The 27221-nt window shown below is 45.5% G+C and overlaps 1 protein-coding gene across 1 annotated transcript in view; it reads right to left on the bottom strand.

Annotated features, from left to right (window-relative positions):
* The window catches only part of ITPKA (inositol-trisphosphate 3-kinase A), a 40564-nt gene that overhangs the window by 9310 nt on the left and 4033 nt on the right, over window positions 1–27221 (bottom strand). Inside the window, 3 exon segments of the mRNA XM_055715731.1 lie at window positions 1433–1637; window positions 3627–3840; window positions 6014–6110. Coding sequence (XP_055571706.1) covers window positions 1433–1637; window positions 3627–3840; window positions 6014–6110 — 516 coding nt within the window.

The raw sequence follows: 27221 nt of genomic DNA, 5'->3' as shown, positions 1-27221 counted from the left end.
TCTGGGTTTCCGACTCCATTACACAGAGCATCCAAGCACCTGTGTGGTATAGGAATAAAATAGGTATTTTGATAACATCATTAGATGGCTAAAGGGTAAGACATGAAGCATCTTGGCTGGACTGGAGCCAGATCCTCTACCGCCCAGACAGTTCCTGTATGAGAATGCCTGTATCTAGCAGCCAGGAGTGGGTGGCACAGCATACAGGGGGCCAGCACAGCATGAGCTGGAAGCCCTAGTTCCTGTATCACAGCAGGAGAATCTGTGAATGAGGAAGGGAGAAGACAACACAGGGAAGCAGAGAAGAAAGGGGTGTTTAAAGAGCCTCTGCTCATCAGCGTCACCCTCTTTTATCTCTTCTTCCTACGTGCTTAAACTAGGAAATGGAAGAAAAACTAATCCATCTCATAATTTACAATGACCTAACAAACCTAAATCAAACCTATATGCTCTGGGAACATCCTGAAATCACACAGGATAACCCATGCTAACTTCTTCATAGCTGTCCCGTCACGAGCTTCAGGTGACAAGTACTCACCCAGGGTGCAGGTGGGTTTGGGCAGCCCTCGCCACTGCTCCAGGTACACTATCTAAACCCAAGCAAACTAGTGTAAGGCTAGCTGTTACAGGCTGTGCAGGCAGCAAGCGCACTTCTGGATTCCAATAAGCGTTAACGTTCAAGTAACCGAGTCAGGTGGCTGATACTTTGAGAGCAGGTCCTAATGGGCTTCTGGGTAGGCATCTGTCATTGCCATGGGGCACAACAAATATAAAGAATTAATGGGCAGGGGAAAAAAATGGCCAAGGTTCTTCTGTGGCTGTAAGGTAGTATCCTAGGAATGACACAGGGGCACAAACTTATCCAACAAGAACAGCAGATGGACTTTGTTGACGGAGAAATTTTATTTTTGGTTGTTTTGGCTTTATTCCACTCCATCTATACTGGGTATTGTCATGTACTTAAAAGGAAAAGGGGTCTCCTTGATCCCAAGAAAATCTACGCTAATGCTTTTAACATACCTTGCAAATAAACATAACTGGAACAAAAACACTTTACTGTGATTCACTCTGAATAAATATGTATAGTTCCTGGATATAAAAAAAAGTAATTGCACGGGGAGAGGCAGTTATTTCTTCAGTTCTGAATTCTTCCTTATAAACAGTCTCATTTTCATTCTGTCTACACGGTATATGTGCTTGAGCCCTTCCTGCAGTGTCTCTGTGGTTGAACCAAGTATGGCTGATGTGCATTTGATGCTTAACTTCATCAACACTACTCTGTCATAATTAGAATGGCTGCTTTAAATTTCAGTTAGTGCATTTTCACTTAATCCTTTGGAAAAAACTGGCTACTGATGCGCACTAGCTTTTTGATTAATCAACAAATCAAACAAGTTCAGTCTCCAAGAACAGGCAGAAGTGAAACTATTACCTTAATCCCTTCAATCCTGAAGCCCAGATTGGCGCTAGAGCTGATGGTTTCCCTCCACTGCATGTATCGGGGTTTGGTGACAGCATGCTGGGCATTCTCTTCAGCTGTGGGAGCAAGAGGATCCACTTCAATCATTTTCTTGTACATGTCCTTACGCAGCTTTGGTTTCTCACGGGCCTTAGTCAACTCTTCCTCCAGGTATGTCCTGCAAAAGCAAAAATGTAAAGACTCCCCATACATTTCCTTTTACAACTTATAAACTGGCCTCAAGAAATATCAACCAGGAAAGTAAATGTTATCATTACCCCAGTTTTGTGCATGGTGAAACTAAAGGACACAGACTAATGACTGCATAGGCACACTTAGTGAACCAGCTGCAGGAACCGGCAATCGTGCCATTCACTTCTCCCAAGTAACAAGCAACAGGACAAGAGGAAATGGCCTCAAGTTGTGCCTGGAGAGGTTTAGGCTGAATATTAGGAACAAGTTCTTCACCGAAAGGGTTGTCAAGCATTGGAACAGGCTGCCCAGGGAGGTGGTTGAGTCACCACCCCTGGAGGTATTTAAAAGGCGTGTAGATGTGGCACTTGGGGACATGGTTTATCGGTGGGCTTGGCAGCCCTCAGTTAATGGTTGGACTCAATGACCTTAAAGGTCTTTTCCAACCTAAACAATCCTACGGTTCTAGGATTCACTTCTTGTTCTAACTACACCTTTACTTACTGTTACATGTTACTGTTATGTCCTGCTAACAGAATGGGAGAAAGCTGAATTCGTACTGTGCCATGCAACAGAAATGTATTTTCAGAGGACAGTTAGGAGAGATCACTTACAGTGAAGTCAGAAGCAAACAGGGCTGCCGAAGTCTTACCACCTTCTCTCTCCTCAGAAAAACCTAACATCATCATGTGTGATTTTTTAGGCCTCAGAAAGCAATTGAGGTTTTACTTAATGCATCACGGTGAAAGAGAGAATCACTCTTCTTACAGTAAAAATACAGTAAATAAAAATATAGTAAAGGAGAATACCTGGGCAGTTCCAAACCAGAAGAGGTAACCAAGAACAGGAAGGTGAAGGGTGAAAACCTCCCACATTTTGCTGTCATCACTTAACCAGTTAATCTGGTAACCATTGAAGGCACTATCCATGTTCTCTGATTCCACCGGACTCTTAAAGCTTGCACTTTGTCAGGTGCCTGGAGTGTACTTTCTTCATCACAGTGTAATAAACCAGGCTGGTGCTGAGGAGATGCTGCCACTCATTACCAGAATGTCACGTACTTTGAATAAAATGCATACTGCTGCAAATCCTTCTCCTCTTTCTTCTGGACATATCAGTGCTACACGTTTCTACTCTGACTTAGCTGACAATTCATTTACGATTTAGCATCTACTTGAAAAGGCTGGTCTGCACTCCGGTAAGCTGAACAACTCGTTTATGACAGTAATCCTTGAGCGTCTGAGCTCGCATCCAAAAGATTACTATGACAGTTCATACAACCCTGTACTGTTACTCCAGGCTCTCAACAGACCCCTTATCTACTCGTTACACTTAGGTAACATTTTTGAGGTTTTCCTCTTAATCACAGACAAGAAGAAAATGTGAATCTGGAGCACAAGGTGCAAGCATCATGGAGATGTCAATAGGGAAAAACACAGGTCAGCCCTGAGCAGATGGTTAACTCTTTTTCTTTACAGAAGAGATCAATACCAGTGAAGACTCATTCAAGCGTTGGAAATGGGCTTTCACACTGCTGTTCAGTCATTCACATTTGCAGACGTTTGGGAAATTTACTTTTTGTGGGTTTTTTTGAATCCCTGCATACACAAAGATTAAATGAACTGGCAGGGAATGAATCATGGAGGTTTTTTCCCATGTATTATCAGGCCATCACAAAGAAACTCTGTCTTGAATCACCCCTGAAAATTTCTTCATGTGGATAGTTTTTGAGACTATAGATCAGTTAGTTTCTAGAATCCACGTACAATCAGGCAACAGGGAGACTTACTCTCCCCAGGCTGTTCAAGGTGACTGCCAACCCAATAACAGGGTGTCTGGAGTGAATCCCAGGGCTCCAAAAATGTTCCCAAACTCCTCCAGACAGAACAGGACCACATCCCCACGCACCCCACCCCACCCTACCCCCACTTCCTTCAAATGCATTTGGGTTAGCAAGCACTTTCATGTACCCTACCTGATCCCCATCTTGCAGTCCATCACACAAGGCCCTTCAAAATCAGTAAGCAGGTCATCCAGCTGAATGTAGCTCTCGCCATCTCTCTCCACCACACCATGGAAGCAAGGGACGCAGGAGCGTAGTGGGTCTTTCATCAGTCGCTCAAAACACTCCTTTTCATTCTCTGAGAAGCGTTTGAGGATCTTCCCACTATCAGCTGCCTTGAAACTCCCTAAAAAAAGAAAATCAAACACATGCTGATGAGACTGACCTGCAAAAAAGAAAAACACCTTCCCCCACCACTCCAGCTTCATCTACCTCAGCCTCATGATACCTAACTGGTATTTCCCCTGAACAGAAAAGATAACATGCTTTCCATAAAAAACAAAACACCCAGGACAAACACAGCCATTGGCAGTGAAAGTACATTTGGATACATTCCCATGTCAGAATTTATAGCTTTAAGGAGTGCAGCTGCTCCAGGCCATCTTTTTTTTTTTTCCCCATGCTAAACTCCTTGTTAGGATATTAAACACTACTATACTTACTAAAATGCACAGGAGGAAGCCACGAGCCAGAATTCATTAATCCTCTGACAGGCTATTTTAAAGCTGCGTAACACTGCCAGTCTTGGCTTTGTCCTTAATCCTCACGTAGGGTATACCTGCGGAGTGTGTACCTAGCGAGGCAGTACGGCCAGTCAGTGATCGTTAAGCAGCCACGAACAGGCCAGAAGCCAAGCACTGCCCTTTCTACACACACACACACACACACACACACACACACACTGTGACTGCGCTCGCATGTACCTCCAGGTACTGCCTCTTCTCCAGAGCCCTTCTAATTCGCAGGTACAGCCTGCAGTGCAATTGGTTTTTTTTTACAACCCCATGTCTGAATGGTATCCAGTACAAATGACAGTCTGCACAGGCCAAGACTGGCAAGTAATTAGATTGCAGCTGTCTGGAGTCTCCTGTGCAGACACTCTCCCTGTCCTGCACCCTGCCAATAACGTCCGAGGAAAGTATGTGTTTCATTCAGAGGTAGCCTTTAATCTACATGACATAAAATAGGTGCCAAAGTAGGAGCCTCATTAATCCTAGGGATAATGCTCAACATTATCACGGCAGGAACCTTCAGCTGCTGCGAACCGGTTCTTCTCTGACAAATCCTAGAACTGGCACTGCCTCAGCACAAGGGTGATGGTTGTGATGGCCCAGGTCTCAGTTTAGAAAGAACTGGTCATATCAGAGAAGAACAGCTGCAAAAAGGATGGACTAAAAGCACCACAGAAAACTATTTAAAGGAAACTGGAGCAGTGCCTCACTTCCATCAGCTTCTAGTAACCCCTTAACCTTCCTCTTCTACACAAGCCCCCAGCAGGGTTATGATTACATGACCAGTGCATCACTCCACACAGACCAAGCTAACCCCACACACGCTGTGATAAAAACTGCAATAAGACTGGGGCATCACAGCACCCTGAGTGATAGGAGTCAGGCCCACCAACACCACTGTGTAAAATACAGCTACTCCTTTTCTAGGACTAAATAAATTTCTCTGCACAGCTTTAAAGTGCACTGTATTAGCGCATTAGCATATAAAGAGGTGGTTCAGGTGCTGCATTAAAGCACGATGCAGCGTAGGTGCCTGCCCACATGTGTACTAATAAACCCCACACTACCTCTTTAGGAACAAGGGCTGCATAAGAATTAAATGAAGCAAGAGAGAAGCAAACCTGATGACTTCTCTCTGTTGGGTTTTTTTCTGCCACAGCCATGAAACAAAGCCTACATCAGGAGCACACTTACCAACTTCTACAGACATGAAGCTAGCACTAGCCAACTGAGCTGCTCCTTGCACTCACACAGTGAGCAACAACACTCAATGCAAACACCTGATCCCCGAGGCAGTTTTCACCAGATTTGTTTTCCACCCAAGGGCTTACATTCCGATGAGGGGTTTGGCATTGGTATTATGAGCACTGTCCTTGACAGGGCTGAAGTACACAAGGGTACGGACACTAACCCTTGCCACTAGGGAACTAGCATACTGACTACTCAGTCAAGGAAGACAATCCCATACCACAGCCAACAGCGAAAGGCAGACTAAGGCTTCAACTCCCCAGTCCCTCCTGTTTCCCTCTAACACACGTTCTACGTATACCACCTTACAAGGATACATGAGGAGCCAGACCCTTCCCTAGGGTCATTACCCAGCTGAATCACTCTCCCTTCCCTCTCCCCCCACAACTAAAAGAAAGATGTTCTAATTCACAGATTTATGTGCTGTTGCCTGCTTCATTTTTACATGAAGGAAGGAAATAGGGAAATGCTGAAACATTGTTTTCCCTACTGCTGCCATCCCCACTCCAGAGACAGTCAAATTGAAGATACCCATCTCACCTGTGTGCCCAGCCAGCTGCACCCACGAGTAGCGTTTCTTGAAGGGACTGATGACTGGTAAGTTAACCATGGTTTTAATTGTATGCCATGCCTTTTTCTGGAATACGAAGAAAAGAAATATTAAGTTGGGCAAGAGCTGAAATCCTGACATGCCACCAACCTACCATGTAACTTCATGCACACTGAATTGTTCCTCACTAAGTGCTCAAAGGTGGAACCACAGAACAGACACTATGATTGTCATCAGAAAAGTACACACATAAACCCAAGAATGGACCAATACTTAAATATAATGCCCTACCATTCACAAGAAAACTGCCTGCAAGAAATAAATAAATAAATAAGCCATACTGCATACACAAGCCTGTTCCTAGCCACACCTGACCCTCTGTACCTGAGTCATGCAGTATGCGGACAGCAGATGCTGAACACGTGCTTAGGCACATTTAAGCTTCCATGAGACATGAACATAAGCTGTTTGCCACTGTCAGCAATGCTTCCTTTCCCAGAGAACTTCATCGTCACCTCGTGACTAACAGCTTCCTCCGAGTCAGCAGGTGAGTCTTACTGTAACAGATGCACAGAAAATGCATCTCTAGTTGGACACGGAGCAACTGCAGGTGCCTCAGGTCCCTCAGCACCCACTGCCAGTGTGCTGCAGAATCTACTTCAGGTCGTGGATTTTCCAGCTCCCTCCCCTCTTTGCCAATCTCGTTACTTTTTAACAAAGCTGGGCATTGCTCTGACCACCTTTGGCTGCCACACAGTGCAGCTGGCTGGGTACGGCTGCTGGCAGGCAGGGAAACAGACCAGCTGCTCACAAAAATCAGCTGAGTGCTCTGTCGCAAAGGCAGAAAGGGAAAAAAGAAAAAAGAAAGAAAAAAAAAAAAAAGAGTAAAAACTGGAAAAGTCCTGTGCTCTGGAACTGAAACCTGCGTGGGAGAGAACCACAGCCTGCTGGCGTTCATGTTACATGCTGAGGGATCCCAAAGTGCTTCACAAACAAGGACAGCAGGCTCACGTCTTCCGTCACTAGAACATGATACCCTGGCTGGCGAAAAAAAATGGAGCTGCTCCATACCTGTGTGCAACAGCTCAGGAATGAGGGGCTTTTGCTGAGATCAAGTACAGCTGGGGACTGGGCTGCACTTACAGAAGTGCTCATCAATGGCCTAACTGGGATTCACCAAAATCAGTGGGGGGCACTGATTTCACTGAAAATGAGTTTAAGTCACTGCTCAGCACCTGAAAAATCCACCTTTAAAACAATCCTGTCTTCTGCAGCAGGGATATTGATCTGACAATTTAGGTGCTTAGCATACCAGATTTTTATTGTCTTCTACACTACACTTCTACAGAAGTGAAAAATACAAAAAAGTCAAATTGCAGACAACGGATACACAGGCAAAATGTAGCTCTCCAGATCATACTCTGACCTGATCACCCTTCCCCAAACTTGTTCACTTATGCCAAGTTTTTTATAAAGTATCCTCTAGCAATGTTGGCGACTGTGCGAGGAAAGAACCCTGGGGCTATCTTAGAACTTATCAAAAGGATACATGAACTCATAGAAGCAGGTAATCTTTGTTTTAAGGATTTGTCTTGATAAGAAAGTTTTACATAATGCTGCAAATTAAACTGACATAACGATATAATCACCATATGAGCATACTTATTCCAAAATAAGACTGCTTCTTCCTACTTAACTTACTTTGGTTCTGAATGCAGTTCAAGCTGAAAAGAAATCACTCTGGGTCTGATATAAGTGTCCCATGCAGCAGTTATACTTTCAAAAACATGCTGCACCCATGAGAGGAAGCATCCAAAGAAAATCCTGGATGTTTGAGAATCATGAAGGCTCAGTTGCGCTAACTACAACTCCACAGATGTTACTAGCTCTAGCTAAACTCCAATTCCATAAATACCTTCTGCAGGTTTAAACGACCCTTTCATATTCAGTATTGTTTGCCTTAAGCCGTTCCAAACTGCAGCCTTGCAGTGCTAAACAGCACCTTGTCTCTTACACAGAGCTAGCTGCTGTTTGGTGAGGATGAGGGAGACTCTTGTACACCACTTACAAATGTCCACAGCCTCCTTCTGGAGGAAAGTGCAATGTAAATATTGTTATCCAAGTAGCAAAGGTAAATTACTTGTGTAGTCTGTTTGCCAGAGTTAACTAAGCCCTTCAGTTTACTCTGCTGTTTCTACTCCAGAAGGACACAGCCCTAAGTTATTTAAAGACCAGTTGAAAGTAAACACCATTCCAAATTAAATGACCCCTTTGAATGTAACTCGTGCCACCAAAGGTTTAGTTTCTGAAGATTCCAGCCCAGTTTTCAGGATAACACTGCTTTTCACCCATCCCTTAACCAGAAGTCACCCATCAGCCCATTACTCTCCCATAAAGATCCCATACTTGTCATAATGTCCCCGCTCCTAACAAACTGCATCCTGTCTCCCAAAGACATGTCATACTGCTACACCCAGAAGTGATGAGAAACACAGGTTTTCAAGGAATGCACATCAACTGTCAATGCCACACCACACTCCAGTGGCTTTTCCACCTCCTACCTCCCACCCAGCCCCAAAAAGCTGCAGCTTTTATTTGTACTGTGGGTGTGAAGGAGAGACAACATGCCAAATCCAGCCCCAGCTCAAGTGGACTTTGGCTGCTTGGGTTACAGCTGCCTTGGATGAGTACGTCTAAGCTACTTAACCAATAAGCAGACACTGACAATTTTTATTTTTTTTCTTTTAAGTTATTTTAAATAATCTCTTCCCAAACCATTTTGCCCTCAAGACAGGGAAAGCGTGAGGCTCAAAGCCAGGAGGGAAAGGACAGTGTTCAGACCCGTCCCCTGGGGCATGCAGCCATCAGCAGGGGCCCAGCAGCTGCACTTCTCTCCTGCAGCTTCCAGCCTCCCGATTCACTCAACCCAGGATGCAAACTGCCAGGACGCAAACAGGGCTGCGTGCTGTTGGAGCAGTGGTGTGAGTGGGAAGATGAAAACTTTGTGTGCCTGCTGTAGGAGGAATCTTTCTCACTTCTATTTCTAAAGCAAGATCTTTTCCTCTTTGTTAGCAATGGTATTGTGTGCTTTTCAAATCACTGCTTTATGTTGCAATGGCAAAGAGGACTGCTACCACTGCCCATCCGTACCTGCAGTCTGTATCTCCCCCAGTCCTTTCTGTTTCTTCTAGATTCCTGCTCAGTCCTCCTTGATCTTTTGCTATGCCTGGGTTTCTCCAAGCCCTCCTTTCTTCTAGATTCCCAGCCAGTGCATAGGAACAAGGAAACCAGTCCAAAAAGGCCAAGAGTCAAACATGAGAAATTATTAATATTCTTAGATTGAGTATATAAATTACTCTATGTAAAGTGTAACTGACACTATATATATATATATATTTATCTCCCCAGGCAATAAGAGGTGCGGGAAGCTAGAGGAGAAAAGCTAGTTTCCTGCCAACAGGTCAGTCTGTGTGAGGGGCTGTGCCAAGGGAACCGTGTCCCTGGTAGCAAAAGAATAAAAATTCAGGGGAAGAGAAAGGGAGAACCAATTCCTGCCATGCAGCCACAAGGCACACAAAGGATTGTGGCTTGGTATCTGACATTTATCTGTGTTATCTGGATTACTCTCCTGAAGGTGAGGCACAGCACTGAAGAGCGGCACACATCCATGCAGCAGATGTGGCAGACCGGCTCCGTGTTAGCACCGGCACATGCAGACGGGATGCCAGCCAGACCAGGTATTCCCAGCCTGTTCAACCCTGGATGAAGGTAGCTGTTGCCATCATGTCTATCCATTAAGAAACAGCAAAAATGAGCAGCAGCCAAGAATCATTGTTTCTGAGAGCACAGCTCTCTGTGGGCCTTTCCTCATGATGGGAGCAGAAGTGCATACATTACTAGCAGGCAGAAGCACAGCCATGACAATCCTGCCCAGACACACCAGTAGGACTTGGCTGAGGAAAACCCATGAAACTTCATCCATTTTAAGTAGTTTTGGCTCAGACCTCACTGTCCTCAAGAATTAATCCCCAGGGAGCACCAGGCTTTCCCAAAACCCTCCCACCATTTCAGGACATGGGCTATCCTAACAGCCTAGCTCACTGAACAGATCAGTCCAGACTCCCTGAATTCCGTGGGGAGGGGTGTGTGTATATGTGTGTGCATGCGTGTTTGGTTGCTGTTGTTGTTTTACACACATATAAAACAACCAAAATCTCTCTCTCAGCATATGCTGAATCCCTCAGGGACAGGAGAGCTACTCTGACTCCTAAGGACAATGGGGAATAGGGACCTGAACCTTCCTCTGTTCTGTGAAAAAAAATCTCTCCCGTATGTGAAGGTAAAATGAAAACAAAGATCTCAGTTCTGTGAACACCCTGAACACATGTAACTACCCTTAGGTGAACACTGACAAACAGATAACATACACAGGAATTAGCAGAATTGAGTCCTAAGTGAAGTAATTACAGTAATTAAAAACACCAATCACATCTAAACTAGTAAGTATTGGGGGAGGGGGGAATAAGAAAAATCTTTTCTTCAGGGGGAAAAAAAATCCATCAATTTTAATAATCCTAGTATGTTACATGAAACTATGATGAGTTAAAGAACAAAAAGTACACCGAAATGTAACATAAATCAACAGGGTCCCTCTAAAAAATTTCATTCTTCCATCAGCAGCAGAGTGGAGGAGTAGTTTCTTGCCTGAGCTGGTAAATTTTCATGGAAATTCTGCTAATTATAGTAAACAATGTCCCTTGAATCGTTTTTCCAGGAAAATTTCAGCAGTTTCTTTATCCAAGATCCTGTTGTCTTTTTTGTGCACTAGTACAAAGCCTACGCAAGCCTACAGAGAGCTATTATGACAGCAAGAAACAAAAGGATAGTGAGAAATTTCTTTGTAATCTTTTTTTGTTTTCCCCCCTAAAAGGCTTTAAGAAAAAGTACTTAATAGTCAGTCATCATAATCTACTGTTCTCTTAAAGTCTTTACATCGTTTAGGCTAAATTCTGCCACTCGGGGACCCGGGGGCTGAAATCTGCTCTGTAACGCTGGTTGCCACCGCCTCCCTCACTCCTCGAGGGAGCAAGGCTTCTCCACGGGGCCTCGCAAGTAGCACAAAAAATGTAATTATCAAGAAGTTACTACGTGTGTTTCAAAAGGATCCTGTAAGAGCCCAAGGCCCAAAACGCAAGAGCACGGACCACCAGCTCGCACGGCCAGCGCGGCCCAGCAGCGCAAGGGAGGCGGCGGGCGGAGGGGGCGGCGCCGGCGTCCCTGGGCCGCAGCAACCCCGAGCTGCCAGCGGGAAGGGCACGGCTGGGGACCGGGAAGGGACCGGGAAGGGCACGGCTGGGGACCGCGAAGGGCCCGGCGCTGCCCTCGCCAAGCGGCCCCCGGCCAGCACCCGGCTGGGTGTCAGCTATGGCCGCCCCACGCACAGCGCCAGCCTTGCTCCAGGCTCGCCCTCCTGCTGCGAGTGCCTGTCCCCCGCCCCGTCCCCCGCTCCCCGGGGGCTCCCAGCCAGCACCCTGCCGCTGACACAGGGCACCCACAGAGCTGCCCCAGCTACCAGCGGGAGCAGCTGGCAGGGCCGAGCACTGCAATTAGCTCTCCATTAATATTTGCTCCTTCTGAACTCTCTGTATGTTTTACAGTTGTATTATTGTCTCAGTTTTACTTTTTATAGTATAGACATTTACTTAACTCAATAAAATGTCTTTAAAAACCTATGAGTTATTTTTAACTACAACATCCTTGATTGTTTTATTTACCTTAGTTTATTAAAACCAAAATACATCACCTTGAAAGCTAGTTTGTTTTCTTCATTTTTAATGCCATTTTACTCAATCATTTAATTGAATTCAGACAATGAAATTAATGTATTCAGTTTTGCTCTCCATTATCAGTATTGCATGCTGCTTTATTGTCACTTTCACCTGACATGCACGTGCAAAGGACTTAAATGTAGGTCCAAAGCTACTAACAGTGTTATTTTCATGAGCGAAGTCATGGAACCCCGACCGGCGCGGGCGGGCAGCGCCCCCCGAGCCCCCAGCCCCATCCCCCCCCGCAGGCTCTCCCCGCAGGCTGCACCATGGCCCCGCAGAAGGAGCCTCCCCAGCTGCTCTGGGCAGCCCGGCCCAGCGCCCCGCCACCCGCCAGGGACACACGTTCTCCCTCCTGCTCAGAGGGAACTGGCCGTGTGGCGGTTTGTGCCCAGTGCCCCTCGTCCCGCCGCTGGGCACCGCTGGGAAGAGCCTGGCCCCATCCTCTGGGCACTCGCCCATCGATAAGAAAGCCCAGTCTGAAGCAAACTTTGCTTTCACCTGTCTCAACGCGGCCGCTACCTGCCGCTACCATAAGAAATCATTTGGAGCAGACCACAACCAAGACAATTACTAGCCTAATTTAACTACGCTGTAATTATATATGCTTCTGTGTGTGTGTGTAATCAGTAACTACGGTACTGTAAGTACAACCTATAAAAAAAAGCACAAACACTTTAACAAAGAATCTACTGCACAGTTAAAATCACAATATTCTACCAAGACAAGCTGTTATCAACATCATTTCCCCCAAACCAATGAGTTTCCCAGGGGTGCAGCTTCACAGCAGCCAGCCTCAAGGGTTAATTAGGGATTTCATTTTTTCAAGGCAGTGCAGCTCTGGGACAGCCAACCATACGGTCTCATCTCATGGAGAGATCTGGGGATTTGAGTGATGTTATGTAAAAAAAAATAGTAATTTAGAAGATAGTGAGAGTTGCTGAGCAACATGATATCATTCCAGTTAGTCACAGAATTTGCCTACTGAGGGATTCTGGTTTTGAGTCCTTTCAGTCTGAGGCTTAATGTAACTGCCTTTGCAGATCTGAAAGAGGCAGGCAGTTGACTTGATCAGATCCAGATCCTGGAACAGTAGACATCTTTATGCCTGATATAAGCAAATTATAATTATCCTTGTTTTTTTCTGCTTCTAATAGATATTACATATACACACACATGCACACTGTAAAAATATCTAAAGCAGCTAGTAAAAGCTTTTCCCTGCAGTCAGTCAAAATTCCATTACTTTTTTTTATTATTATTTATTTACATTGTCCACACTATAACAAACTCCTAGGCTTGAGATCATTCAGTACTTGAAGAAACTCGAAAGACGTAACAAGGCATCATACTGCAATGGAGAAAATGAGGTATACTAGTCATTTTTCCCTTATTTGTTGAGAGAAATGTAACTTACATATCCATAAAGGCTCTGTGTAGGGAAGCAAGGTGCAACATTTGCCTGTAGCTAAAACAAAAATGCCTCAAATTAAAAAAAAAAAAATCTATCATATAAGGCACTTACTTTATACTTTCAGCAGCCAGTGTCTGTGCATTTGCCCCTTATTAAGGGTTTCTGGAATCCTCAAACTAAGGAGATTCTTGCTGCCAAGTCTACTACCCACTTGGCTGAATCAGACATGAATCACAAATAGAGACAAAGATCTCAATGGGTGGGAGGTGAAAGAGCAAGTCAACAAGAAGAATGCTCCCCAAGCAAGCTCCAACAGGAGCATGCGTGCAAACACTCACACAAACCTTCGTAACTAAGTTTCTGAGTGCCACACTTGATTCAGCTCCCAAGACAGGGTGAGTCTCCGCAGCAGCTTAGTCCCATCATACCACATCGTCATCTCTTCTCCCTGGGCAGTAAATGGGTTCCTGATGCACACAAACACCAGTCTGCAAAGCAGCAACTGCTCATCCCTACACAAAAAGGTATTTAAGGGTCAGAATCAAAATGCTGCTTTATGGTAACTTACATCAATGGACAGCCCAGCCGTGAGTCTGGAGGTTTGAGCATCTGCTTTAAAAAGTCTGTGCCCTGAGCCAATACGCAACAGCACCATTCTTCAGACTGTCAGAGGTGCTGTGCCAACCAGCATCAACTGATAATTTGGCCAAATCACTGCAACTGGATTTCTGCCAGAGCAGCCATGTTACTTCAAATGCTCTTAGCTGTTGCACAAGGAATACAAACAGCGTAACCGTGTTCCTAATCAAGGAAATCACTGAGCAACCTCCACACACCAGGTGCCTTGGGGGCCTTGACCAAGACCCTGAATCTGCTTCAGTCCCCAAGCGAACTAACACTCCCTGCTCCATCACACCGCTGATCTCCCTGTGGTGTCCAAGCGCCAGCGGGAGCTGTAAGGCTGGTGAGCACAGCAAGGGAAAACGCACGCTACGCTCCTAAACCACGGCGGTTTGAATGTGACACGAGCGACTTCCTGATCAGCACCTCTCATCAGACTGCCAGGCAGACTGTGACTACACCTTTGTCTCTCCCTCCCTCTCTTTCACCATCCAGGCTCCAAACCTTTGAGAAGAAACGGCGCTCAGCCCATACTCAGCCCCCGACGCTTCCGGCTGTGCGCTCAGCCATGGGCGCGGGCTGCAGCTGCTCCGCCAGCACAGGGCAGGTGTATCCTCCGACTGCAGGGTTTCGTTTCCTGTTTGCACCACGCTTGACACGGGCTGCACTGAGTCTTCACAGTCATGAGAAGCGCTTAATGCAATAAGCAGAAACAAAGCTGCAAGACAGAAGCCTCAGGTTTCTGAGCCCTCTCCTCCGTCACTCGCCAGGCAGTGAGATGCGTACACCGTTTGGCTTCACGACCCTTCAGGAGACTGGGTAAGCTTGCTGGATATTCACTAGGTTTGGACTAAAGGAAGAAGCGGAGGGAAGAGAAACAGATGGTCGGTATTGGACTGAATTACTAGGAGCACAAAGTCCCACGTCCCACTCCACAGTTGGATTCTACTTGTAATTCCAGGAGCAGTCCCTCTCCAAATCAGAGAAAAATGAAGTGTGAAGAAGCAAAAGCACTGCTTGCCTTCCTGCAAATAGCATCAAGGGGCACAGTCTGCTGACTGTTCTGCAGAAATCAATGTTGGCATGTTGTTTCACCAAGTGAAATATCTACAACCTTTATGTCATTGCCAGGCCAAAAGCCAAAACAGTCAAGGAATTAGATGGCTTTAAAACTAAGCTGTCACAGGGTTTCCCTCACTTTTCTCACAGAGATGCTGTAAAAAGCAATACTGTTGACTGAAAGACAGATTTTATTTTAATAAGAAACCATGTTTTCTGTTTTAAAGGATACTGAAAATACCTGCCTCTGACAGCAAGCATTAAACACTGCCATCACCTCTACTTTCGCCGCTTGCACTCTGCTCTGAAGACACTGGCTCTTTAATAGGATGGAGCTCTGCCACTTGTCCCTACTGAACACAGGAAAACCGAACCAAAGAGGTTCTGCCCCTACCAGGGCTCCACCAGAACATCAGTCTTGCTGGAAACTGAAATGCTATTACCCAAGAAGTAAGTGGAAAGTTCCTCACTGTAGGAAAGTTGACTCACTTTCAGAGCCCAGGCATTTGAGATTTATCCAGGCTGTCCATCACCCAGAACAATTTTGTGGTAAATCAAACATCACTTTAGCAGACAGTGTGGCAGAAGGAAAGAAATCTTTCTTAACCTCCAAAACAACTGCAGTTTAAGTCTGTAGAAACCTTCTATGCCACGGTTTGGCTATTTGAGAATTCTCTGCCCATCCTCCATTTAACCCTCCACTTGCTGTGGGTCACTGATTGACATAGCCAGTCATGAGAAACGGACATCCAGAAAGACAACACTTTAGAAGAAAAAAATGAGCCTAACATCCTATTAGGCAGCGCACAGAATTACCAGTTCTAAACAGGATGAATATTTGCAAATACTTAAAACCCAAACGCATCCACACTTCTCTACACGTAGACCAATAATTAAGTTCAGCCTAAAACATACGCACAATTTGTTACGGTACAAATGTGTCCTCTATGAACTGCGTATGACCTCAAGTCCCAACCCATTCAGACCAGTGTAGTTTCTGCCTAGCTGTCGAGACACCACGTTCTGGCCGCACGCCAGGACAGAACCTCAGCAAGCCCACCTCCCCAGGCGAGCTCCGGTGCCTGGGAAGGAAGCTGAGCATGTCCTTCATCTCATTTGCGAAGGTGGTGCAGGCTGCTCCGTCCTGCCTGACCAGCAGTTCAGGGCTAGGCTCAGCACCAGTTTAACACCCCAGTGATTCAGTGGCCACAAGGGAATCTCTAGTCTGAACAGATAAAGAAAAATGAAGGACATTTTAATGTTTATCCTTTATTACACTTCCTCATTCACCAAAAACCATCAGACAGAAATTGCAAAATTGTATTCTGTTAACTGGCCGGAGAGTGGCCGCCTCCTATATCTCTAGCACCCTGGGGCAGTGAACACCTGCTGAAAGCCTACCATGCTTCCAGCACATCCTCATGTAATGGCCCCAGAAGCCATATGCCATCTAACTTTGAAATTCTGTCTGAAAGGAACAGAACACCGTCACAGTGGAGGACTACTCTGCTATAACCCGTTTTTTCCTGCAGGCAAGGATAGCAAGCACAAGGGTAGAGTTAAGGTTGCTGTAAGAACCTACTAGTTATCTGTGATGGTTGTGCTCACTATTCCACAAAAAATTTTGACAAACATCAAACATCCTACGGCTTAGGCCAAAAGAATTGTGTTTATTTACCCTGAGACGACCAAGCATGGCAACTGTCTTCTAATACACAGCAAGTTTTCACAGCTGTAAGAGCAGTAAGCTATTCTCCATGTCCACTGGGAAGGACAAGAATAAGTGGCTTTCATTTCCAACAGAACCGAAACATTCGGGTGAGATCTCAGAAAAGGGCTTTCCATGGGTATCAGCGAGCTTTCAAGGCTCGACAGATCTCTGTAAAATCACGGTCTAGCTCAGTCACAGGGGACTGAGGTCACCTGGGTAGAACCAGGCCAATCCCAGCATCAATGAGTTGCAATACTTCTGAAAGGAGTTCTAGTCACAAGCACCAAGATAGTTCATCATCAAGTCTAAACATACCTATGTCCTGCAGGGCAGTGAAGAAAGTTACATAAATCCTGATTTTTGTGCTTTATTTCCATTTCCTAAAAAGTATTGAAACATTCATTTAAAAAATTAAGTCACTCACCCCAACACTTGTCTGCAAATTAGGATTTCTGAAATTACTATACACATGCATGTATGGATGCACATACATATAATAAGATGTTACTGATAGCTATTTATTTTGAAAGTGTACTCGCATAACGTTTTTCTTTTCTACCATGATAATTCAGCTTCTAACGTCCTAAAATATTGGACAACCATTTGCAAAAGATCTGAGCAAACTCCGCTGTTTCAGTATGGGATCTAGGTCCAGACACGTGCCCTTTCTCTGCCCCAGTTCCCACAACTGCAGGCTGTAACAGCTCCACTTCAGAACACTGTTGAACAATTTAAGTAATTAATGCTTATAAACTAAATTAGAGGCACTTAAATAAGGCATTCAAGTACTCAAATATGCAGCAACATAGTGTTAAGTGAAAAGGAATATTAGAGTCTAAAAATATGTCATGTAAAAACAGATCAGAAATACTCTGTAACAGTTCACCATCTGCTCTTCGAATCTATCACAAGTCAAAGTCCAGTACTCTGGCTCTCTGTCTCCTCCAAACTCACACCTCCATTTTCCTCTAACAAAGCATAAGTGGTTACGGCTTCACCTACCATGCACGCCGCTGTTCAAACACAGCCCACCCTTTGCCATGGAATGCAAGTATCAACACGCCATAGGCACTGTTATTTAGTGGGGTGTGGTATTTACCTAGGGCAAAGCCACATCCTTCAGCAACGACTTTAAAACTCAGAGCTTTAACACAGTAACTGTGAGATTATTCCAAACCACTGCATTGAAAGGATTTTAAAAAAGGAGAAAACCCCAAAAAACAAACACACACACAAGAAAAAATCCCAACACCCGCCAAACACCCCCCCCCCGTCACGCTCCTATTTGGGTTAGCATCAGAACAGAACAAGCGAGGCCAGTGTCCCAGGCAGGATGGAGCCCATAAATGGAACGTGGCAACACTGGAGAAAAATCTGGAGTTACATGGAAATGGGGACCCTTCACCTTTCCCCATAGGAGCAAGAGGGCCTTCTGGGTTGAGAGGTAACTGTTTGGTTTTGGAGCAAACCTAAGATTAGAGAAACTCTTCCTGCCCCATGTCAGCACTAGGAACTATGTAAGGAATCTGGAGAAAAGATGACTTCTCCCTTGAGCAAAACCACAGGATCAAAAGAGAATTTCTGTTAACAGGACAGCACAAGAAAGGCAAGCTGAATTCCTCCTCCGTACCAGAAGCAGGTAGTCCCAGCAGACAAGGGATTATTTAAGATTTTAATTTCCATAATGTAGCCTTAAGAAAGAGAGTCAAATTCAGATCTTACATAAGCAGGAGTGACTCAATGAAAGACTGAAACTGAAACAAGGCATCTGCCTTCCTGAAGAGTTGTGGGTGTTTGAACAATAGTCAGTGTGTTGTACAGAGTATGTTTTCTCTGCCCTGAAGGTAAACGCATGTGTTTACAATCAAGATGCTGGAGATCCCACCTTCTCAGAAGCACAAACATCAATTGCCAATTATTAAGATGCAAACCCACCTAAAAATAAAATAAAACAAACAGAGTGTAGTTTATACATAGACGATTTATCTACAAAACTTTAATCTTGTAGTAAGAGAGACTAAAAAAAAACCCTAAAACTTAAAAAGAATCTCATACTGTTGGCTCCTAGCAACAGAACTGCAAGCCACGCTCCCGTATCTTGCACAACCACCTACACCAGCCTCCTGAAACATGGAGCAAGCAGCAGCTTCCACACACAATTGGACATCGGTAGCAGGACCAAGACCAATACATCAGGGCTCAGCAAAGACAAGACCAATATTTGAGGTGTCATTTGCAGGTGATTTATGGCTTATGCTGCATGCAGGGGAACAAGCTATGCAGAGAAGTTACTTCACAAGCCAAGACTGATTTTTCTGCCCTGTTCTTTTTCTCAAAGAATGCAATGTAAAAAGAAAATTTGTGACTAGGCTACATTCATCCTATAGCCATCTCCTGTCCCAGACAGGACTGCTGCCTATACATCAGAGGACTAAAAAGGAAGACTGGGATCAAGACATGCAACTATGTCAATGGGAGAGGACATATTTCTAGAGATAATGCAGAAAATCCCAGTGGATAAACAGGGATGGAAGAAAAAGATAGCTAGTTTTCTGTCCCTCCAGTTTTAATATTGGAATAGGAAACCATGCTCAGGACATGAGCCAGTCGTACTGCTGGAAAAGCCCTTGGAGGCTGCTGGCATAGTGATTAACAAGCACAGGGCTATTAGATAGCACAGGACCTCCTCCCTCCCTGGTCGCATTGCTGAAGGCAGGCAGTCACACACTCTCTTTGGTCTGGTTATAAACTTTGGGAAAATAAGCCATGAAACTGTTACAGGGGCCTGATTAGCGCCCAGATTCATGCAGATCATTAGGCCAGAGAGAACTCCAGGGACTCACTTCTTCCTAATGCATTTAAAATATGGGTTCATTACTTTTTCTACTGAATGCCTTTGGTAGCCACAGAGGCATCATGAGCAAGTGACAGGCAAATGGTCCTGGAGGTCAGGAATCTCCACTTGTTCAACAGAACAGCAGGATCCGTCCTGAAACGAGTACCTCAGGATTTAACTGCTTACTCCTCCCGGGTTAGTACAAAGAAGGCAAAAAAGTTCCATATCTAAATTCCATAGGGTAAGACAATACAAACTGTACCCAAGTATCAGCCCAAAATTCTGATACTCAGCATTTTGCACTATGAGAAGTGAAAGCTGGAGTGCAGGAAGTTTCCTAGTTTCTTCAGATTACATTCTCCTGTGAACAAAGCTGACCCTTGGTGGTACCGGTGCCACTGTTCCTACAGAACGTCCACGTGGGGAAACGGCTGAGGAGGAGCCCACAGCAAGAGGAGCTTATCATGATTAGAACATTTGGGGCAAGTGCACTTAGCCAACAACCCCCTCAAACCCCACAAAAGATAACAAACAGCCAATCTGCACGCATGAACATTGTTCACACAGATTTTTATCCTTCCTATCACTGCATCACATAAGCATACAGCGATGGAGAGGCTACCCGTCAGCACTTGCTCTAGTTCTGCCTCGTTCAGAAGATGAGGGTCTCAAACCCCAGATTTCCTATAAAGCCACTAAAGCACCAATGCACAAGAAATCTTTCTGTTTCTGTGTCTCATTCTCCTGAGAATTGTTATAAATTACTCACCTCAAAGAAGGGCAAAACCTGTTTGCTTCAGACTGAGCAACTCCAAAAAAACTTCAGCTATTTCCAAAGCTAGAAAAAGGTACATCTTGATCCCATTACGAGACTTCTGATGAATATTCTGAAAAGCTTTTTAACCCTGAATTTTGAAGGAGCCTGAAATCTGCTAAGAGTCGAGTCTTCAAAGCAGGAGCAGTCCATAGGAAGAGAAGAAGTCAACCTGATTAACCTGGCAAATGCTAAGAACCTGAAGTTCATCTGCAGGAGACGCTCGTTAGCGTGCGGACAGTCTCTTCTGTGGAGACTGCGGGGCACAGCACACAGGTGGGGCCGATGGAGCCCCACTGGCAGGTGTGTTCAGCCCCCTCACAGAGCCGGGCGAGCTGGAGGAGCCTCAGCTGTGCGCGGGCAGCCCTGACCTAGCTCTGCCCCATACCCCAGGCCCATCCCCCAGGGGAGCTGGAGGGCCCCCCAGCACAGTGCCCCTCCAAGTGCCCTCTGTAGCGGGGCCAGCCACTCTGCCTCGCCGCAGCGCGCCTGCGCAAGGGAGGGAGGGGGAAACCTCGTGGCCCTGTGTCAGCGCTTGCTGCTGCTGGAACCTGCTCAGATACAGAATTACGATTATGCTGGAACTTTAATGATGTCTTCAGTGCAAAACCAAGTATTCAAAAGTTAAGAAATTTTTAGAACTCAAGTTTTTGATGCAAACAAGTTATCCTCTTGAAGGCAACACCTACCCTTTTCTGCAGAGCTTACGATACAGTCTTTAATTATAACATATTGTAGTTCCTATTCATTCAGTGTAAACAAACAATTCCTGACTCTATAAAAAGCAGGGGGGGGGATTATTCTGTCCTCATTGGCTTTACCATTTTTACTTCACTTACTGGAAATTACTGTAAACACAGTTACTGAGTTGTGTCTAGTATTTTGAAGACAGCCATGACTGCAGCAGCAGAGTGCTTTTCAAACTTTAATGAGTTTGGTTTTGCAACCTGTTATAGTCATATCTCACAGGGAAAATACTGAAGAAAAGTTAAAATGAAAAGTACCTACTGATTTTGAAAGTCCAATCTGAGATGTCAGTTTCTGCTTTCCCTAGTACCTAGTGTTATACAATACTGTAGAACAGCTCCCATTAACTTCCATTGCAGTTACAAACATTCAGCATTTCTGCTAGTGAGAACTGTACTCTCAAGTTGGTCAATAGGAGAGTGAGAAAAATATGATTATGTCCATGGTGAAGGTCTGCATAAATAACTTGCCTATTCTCTCCCAGGGGCACTGTGAAAGGCCAGCCGTTCTCCGCAGCAGCGTTCAGCAGCATTTGATCGGGAAGTCAGGCTTTCCCTTCGTGCAACCCGCCTGATTTGCTGCATACCTACCTATGAAGAAACAGAGGTCCTGCAACACATGCCATCAGTCACCATGGAACTGTAACTTGTCCTTTGTGTTGACTGGAAATCTAAACCACGTGCTTATTAGCTGAGAGTCATGCATTCTGTGTGTCAAGAACTACACCTGCTTGCAATTAAAGGCTGTAGAATATTAATACACCCATACTGAAGTCATTTTAGTTCTTTTATTTCAGATATTTTCAATGCTTGACTGAATGATGATTTCTTAATACAGTTGTCTCATGTTGTCCTGATGCGGGTTTGGTTGTGGGGGGTTTTTTTGAGAATGTATTTTCCTTGGGTTTTAAAGCAATAGTCTTCTTGCCCGTTAAGTTTTGATCTTCCGACAAGCCTTTCCCCTTGCGCTTCCAGTGGCATGCCCAGCCAGTCCCAATCACCCTGCACCCAATCACAACCCTCTTACCTCCCTCATCTCCAGTTTTGCTCCTGACTAGCTTGCATTAGAATCGGGCAGCTTCCCGCTCCAATGCGTCTGCCCACCAGACCCATCATTTGAAAGTACAAGAGAAGACCACGACCTGTCCCACTAGTTCAGGGGATCTTAGAAGATTTCCAGTGGAGGTGGTGATTTCAGAGCACCTGAGTAGGCTCCAGCAGCAGCAAGCGCTGACACAGGGCCACGAGGTTTCCCCCTCCCTCCCTTGCGCAGGCGCGCTGCGGCGAGGCAGAGTGGCTGGCCCTGCTACAGAGGGCACTTGGAGGGGCACTGTGCTGGGGGGCCCTCCAGCTCCCCTGAGGGATGGGCCTGGGGTATGGGGCAGAGCTAGGTCAGGGCTGCTCCAGCTCGCCCGGCTCTGTGAGGGGGCTGAACACACCTGCCAGTGGGGCTCCATCAGCCCCACCTGAGCACTAGAAACCCACCTTTGGCTCGGCACTCCACCTCAGGAACCAAAGCAAGCCAAGGACAGCAGTGACACGCTGTCCACATTGAACATCACTGAGAAGAACTGCTGCTGTGTTCTCAACTATACAGAGCTGCCTGAAAAAAAAAGCTAAGGCACAAAGACTGCTGTGTTCTCTGTAGCAGCTCAGAGTAGTGAAGGCAGCTATAGCCAGGACTGGATCAGTTTATGTCAGGATGTGGCAGAGATGAGGGGACAGAATCGGTTACACTGACAATGAAAGATGATTTCCTACCACCAGTGGAAAACAAAGGCACTCTCTTTCTACGCAGTGTGCAATGTAATTTACCAGGAGATATTACTCTTATCATATGAAAGTTGTGTGAAAACTACAGGAGTTTGCACTTCCCTCTGATACATCAGAAGTGAGCTGTGCCATCGCCATTAGCTTCCTTACTCACACAGTTCCACAACATTCCAGCCTCCTGTTAAACAGGTAATCATTCGGTGGACTATGAATCACACACTTTTCAGTGCCAATTACATGCAGATACAACATGTATCATACTTATTCTTTATCACCTGTAACCACACCTCTTATCAGGCTCGGGTGTGGATGAGGTCAGCGGCTGATGATGAACACCAGATTCAAGTTGAATGTGAGTAAAGTAAAGGTGGTAACTGGTGGGCTGGGGTGAACAGTTTAAGGAGTCTGTGTTTGCTGCACCACCTTACTTGGCTATTTCAGCCTGTAGATGAGGAGTGTTCCTGGATTCTGAGTTAATGCCAGGCTCCCACAAAGCAGTGTCTGTGTCATGCTTGCTGTAGTCACCAACTGGCTCGGAGATTCTGTCCCAAGCTCTAAATCTGGATTGTGCCAGGTCCATGATATTGCTGCTTCAAATGAGCTGCCAATTGGTCTTTGGCTAACATCTTCCCAAGCTCACCAAGGAATAGAATAATAGCCAGGCCTCATGGGTTCAGGGTAGGTTTCTATAGCATCAGTCTCACACTTCCCTGTTTTGGAATGTAAAGGAAAATTTCATCCCTTGTGGGAAGCTCAGCATTTATTGATACAAAAAACCCACCCCAATGCTGCTGGCTGGGTTACCCCAGAAAGCTTTCTCCATCACTGACAGGAATGGACCAGTTAAGTACTGGAAACAATAGACCAGGAGTCTGACACGGGATGAACATGTAGCTGCTGCCCCTTCCCTACGCTTCCGCTCAGCGTGAGCTGATGGAGGGCGGTGGGTTGGCCCTGGCTGGACGCCGGGTGCCCACCAAGTGCTGTCACTGCCCGCAGCGGGGCCGGGGAGGGATGGTGTAAGGAAAGGCTGGTGGGTTGAGATAAGGATGGGGAGAGACCACTCAGCAGTTACTGTCACGGGCAGAACCAACTCGACTTGGGGAAATTAGTTTAGTTCATTGCCAATCAAATCAGAGTAGGATAATAAGAAATAAAGCCAAGTTTTAAAAACACCTTTTCCCCACCCGTACCTTCTTCCCAGGCTCCGCTTCGCTCCCACGGTCTCTCCTCCCGCAGGGCGCAGGGCCGGGGCTGCCGTCAGTCCCTGCCAGGCTGCCCCCGCCGCCCCTTCCCCGCGGGGGGACCCTCCTCACGCTGGTCCCCTGCCCCGGCGGGGGCTGCCGTGCGTGGGTCATGGCTCCAGGCGGTAGCAGCAGCCTCGGGCAGTGCTGCACCGAAACCGCCCCTGCAGCCCCCCACTACCAACACCTTGCCACCAAACCCAAATACATGGGGACCAACATCTACCCCCCCCCTCCCTTTTTTGGGTGTTTGGGGTTTTTTTTTAATGCTATTTCTCCCCAGGTATGCTGTGCTATGTCAGGCAATGCCTTCTTGCCCAACTGGTGAGCCTTGCAGAGGAAGCCCTGTTGGTAGAGAAAGTTGAGAACTGCACTAAAAAATACAGTCTAAACCTACGCTATGCAAGATCCAGATTAATACGGACTGACAAGCCAATTTGTTCTGCCTCAGCCCCCTTCCTCCACAAAAACTGCACTGACAGAGAAGGTGGAAGAGAGACAGTGATTCAACTGGTGCTGTACGTAAGACAGGATCCCTTTTTCCTTCCATGAGGTACGGGGATGCCATTACCTTTTCTGCCACACGTTATAATCACCACAAAATGCTGTATGATGACCCTTAGTTCTTCTCTCAGCCACTGCTAAACAAAACATCTATCTACCCCATAAATATAATGTGCATTCTCACCTTCCAGAAATATAAGCTGTATTAAATTGCATCTCGTTTGAGCATTGAATCAAATTGATTCACTTTAACATGTTCCATTTATAATAAACCCAAGATGTGAGTTCAGAGGTTATTTTTCTCTGTGTTAGCTGCCACACATTTAATTTAAAAATATGTTCACCCTCATCAAATCAGTCTAATAGGGTAAGAACGTCAGAACCCAGAAACATACAGACATGCAAAATTTCCAAACTATTGCTCCAGCCGCTACCCGTACTTTCCTTTTGAGACTGGTGTGGGTTTTCACAAATAAACCTTCAGCTCTGCTGAGTCAATAACAGCTTGAGAAGAATCTGCTTAGGTATGACCTCCTTAAATACGAACACATCACACGACAATGGGCAGTCACTGTTACTTTCTTCCCCTCTTTCCAGATCTAATAAGCATTATAAGGAGGCTTGAACTGTAGAAGCGCACATATAGAGACACTTCTAGAACACAGCTAATCCAACAGGTCCATAAGAAAAAAAATATTATACTAGATCTCTTTCAATTTTAAACTGTACACCCAAGCAACATGTCCTTTAATGTACAAAAAGTGAAAACTATCAGGGGGAAGTTGATTCAAAAGAGAAGAACCTTGTAACATCTAGGTCACCATTTCAGATATATCCAGGATCAGGAACTCTTCAGCGATATGACATTTAATTGCCTCTCTTTCAACTGATTTGGTAAGAGCCAACTCATTTCCTACTAGACAAGAATCCACATTACTAACAAGCAGTCACCACTAGAACTGATACTGCTGATGTTTCAACATACCCCACCACTTGAGCACACAGTGGTGAAGAAACCACCCCTGGACTGGGGGAAGGCTCCCGATTCAGAGCTTTGGCCCAGTAACCACGCAACGAAGAAATGCGCAATGTACAATGTACTCTGCTGCTGTTCACCTCATGTTTGTTCAGCATACAACAGAAAGATTTCAGTATACAGGACTGTCATCATAAATCAGCATATTTTTTTTAGAACCGCAAAGTGCATTCCATTAAAAGTAGTTGTTCTGTGAGCAGCAAGCTACTGAAGCCTGGTTCCTACTTACCTGATACCTGCTATCCTGCACCCTCATCAGAATAACTGCACCTGTCACTGTCCTTTACCAGCTTGTGCCAAAAAAACTCCACTCACTCTCACGTTTCCACATTCCCACCCACCCCCAACTTCCTCAGCTAGTGCCGTCCCCAGCCCTGGGTGCTTCCTCCCGATTTCCCTCAGGGCAAGAGGCACTGCCTGCTGTGGCTGGCCCAAGCACCAGCAGTGACCAGCTCGCCAGCATGCACATGCCAGTTTGCTAGTAAAAAAGCAAAACAAAAGACTCATCTTGCACCTTCTCCCCCGAGAAGGAAAGGTATGCACTTATTTCAGTTTCCTCTCTTCTACCCAGAGGCTGATCTTTGCGGAACTTTAAATAGCTCTCAAAGAAACTTTGAGATGTCTGTGCCACTGTCAGATTGGGCTGAAATCTACTGAAACTGTTAAAATGGAATTGATAGAGTGATTACACAAGCTTTCTTTCCTTTGGAAAGTAAGCTAAAAACCCATTAGCAGTCTTACTTATGTCATCCCTTCGTTCCCATTCTTCATTTAAAAATAACAATTCTATTCTACCGCATTAGCTTATGTAACCCACCCCTGAGCCAAAGTAGTTGAAACTTTCAGTCTGGATTTATGAAGTGTGTGTGCGCCTCTCTATATGTTTGTCCATTTTGAGGTGCTTGGCACTATGACAAATAACAGTGAGAAGACTAGTGAAACCAAACAAGCTTGACTAACGGCTGTCCCCCAAAGTTTCTGGACTGGTATTGTCACACGCAAGAAATGAACTGCTGCTTCTCTAGCAAGCTGTCAGCTGTTCTCATGGTTACAGATCTAGGAATTTGGAATGACAGGTCACAGTTATGAGAATGAGCAGATTTATCTGGCATATTTCTATCCAGTAAACAACATTCTCCTATAAAGAGGACAAGAGGCTGCTGTACATTACCATGGTGTTTATTCTCCATGAAAAACACTTTTTAAAGTCTCTGTCCCAACAAAGAAGGTGCTAACCAGACTTACGTATTTCTTAAAATGGCTCACTCATGGAATGAAGACAAAAATACATAACTCTTGCACTTTCTCCACTACTATAAATGGACCGCTGGTGCAAGATTCAGCTGTGTATGTACACCTCCCAGATGGTGCGAGGCAAGGGTAGAAAAGCACGCTTCCATTTAAATGTAGGGGAAGGCAGGAATGCCAACTGTTGTCATAAGGCAAAACCTATCCAGTCAATTGGCTATTTAAAAAATAACCAATAATTTTTTATTCAGTTAACCGCCAAAATCTGTGAAGCTCCAGCTATGGTGTTACGCAAACTACATTAGTACAGCTATGTGCAGTCGGTGTCACAGAACCACGAGTTCAGCTAACAGGAGAGCAGCAC

This window comes from Falco cherrug, chromosome 7 (genome assembly GCF_023634085.1).
Source record: "Falco cherrug isolate bFalChe1 chromosome 7, bFalChe1.pri, whole genome shotgun sequence".
Classification (NCBI taxonomy): Eukaryota; Metazoa; Chordata; class Aves; order Falconiformes; family Falconidae; genus Falco; species Falco cherrug.
The sequence above is the reverse complement of the archived record's forward strand: the minus strand, read 5'-3'. Positions and strand labels throughout refer to the sequence as shown.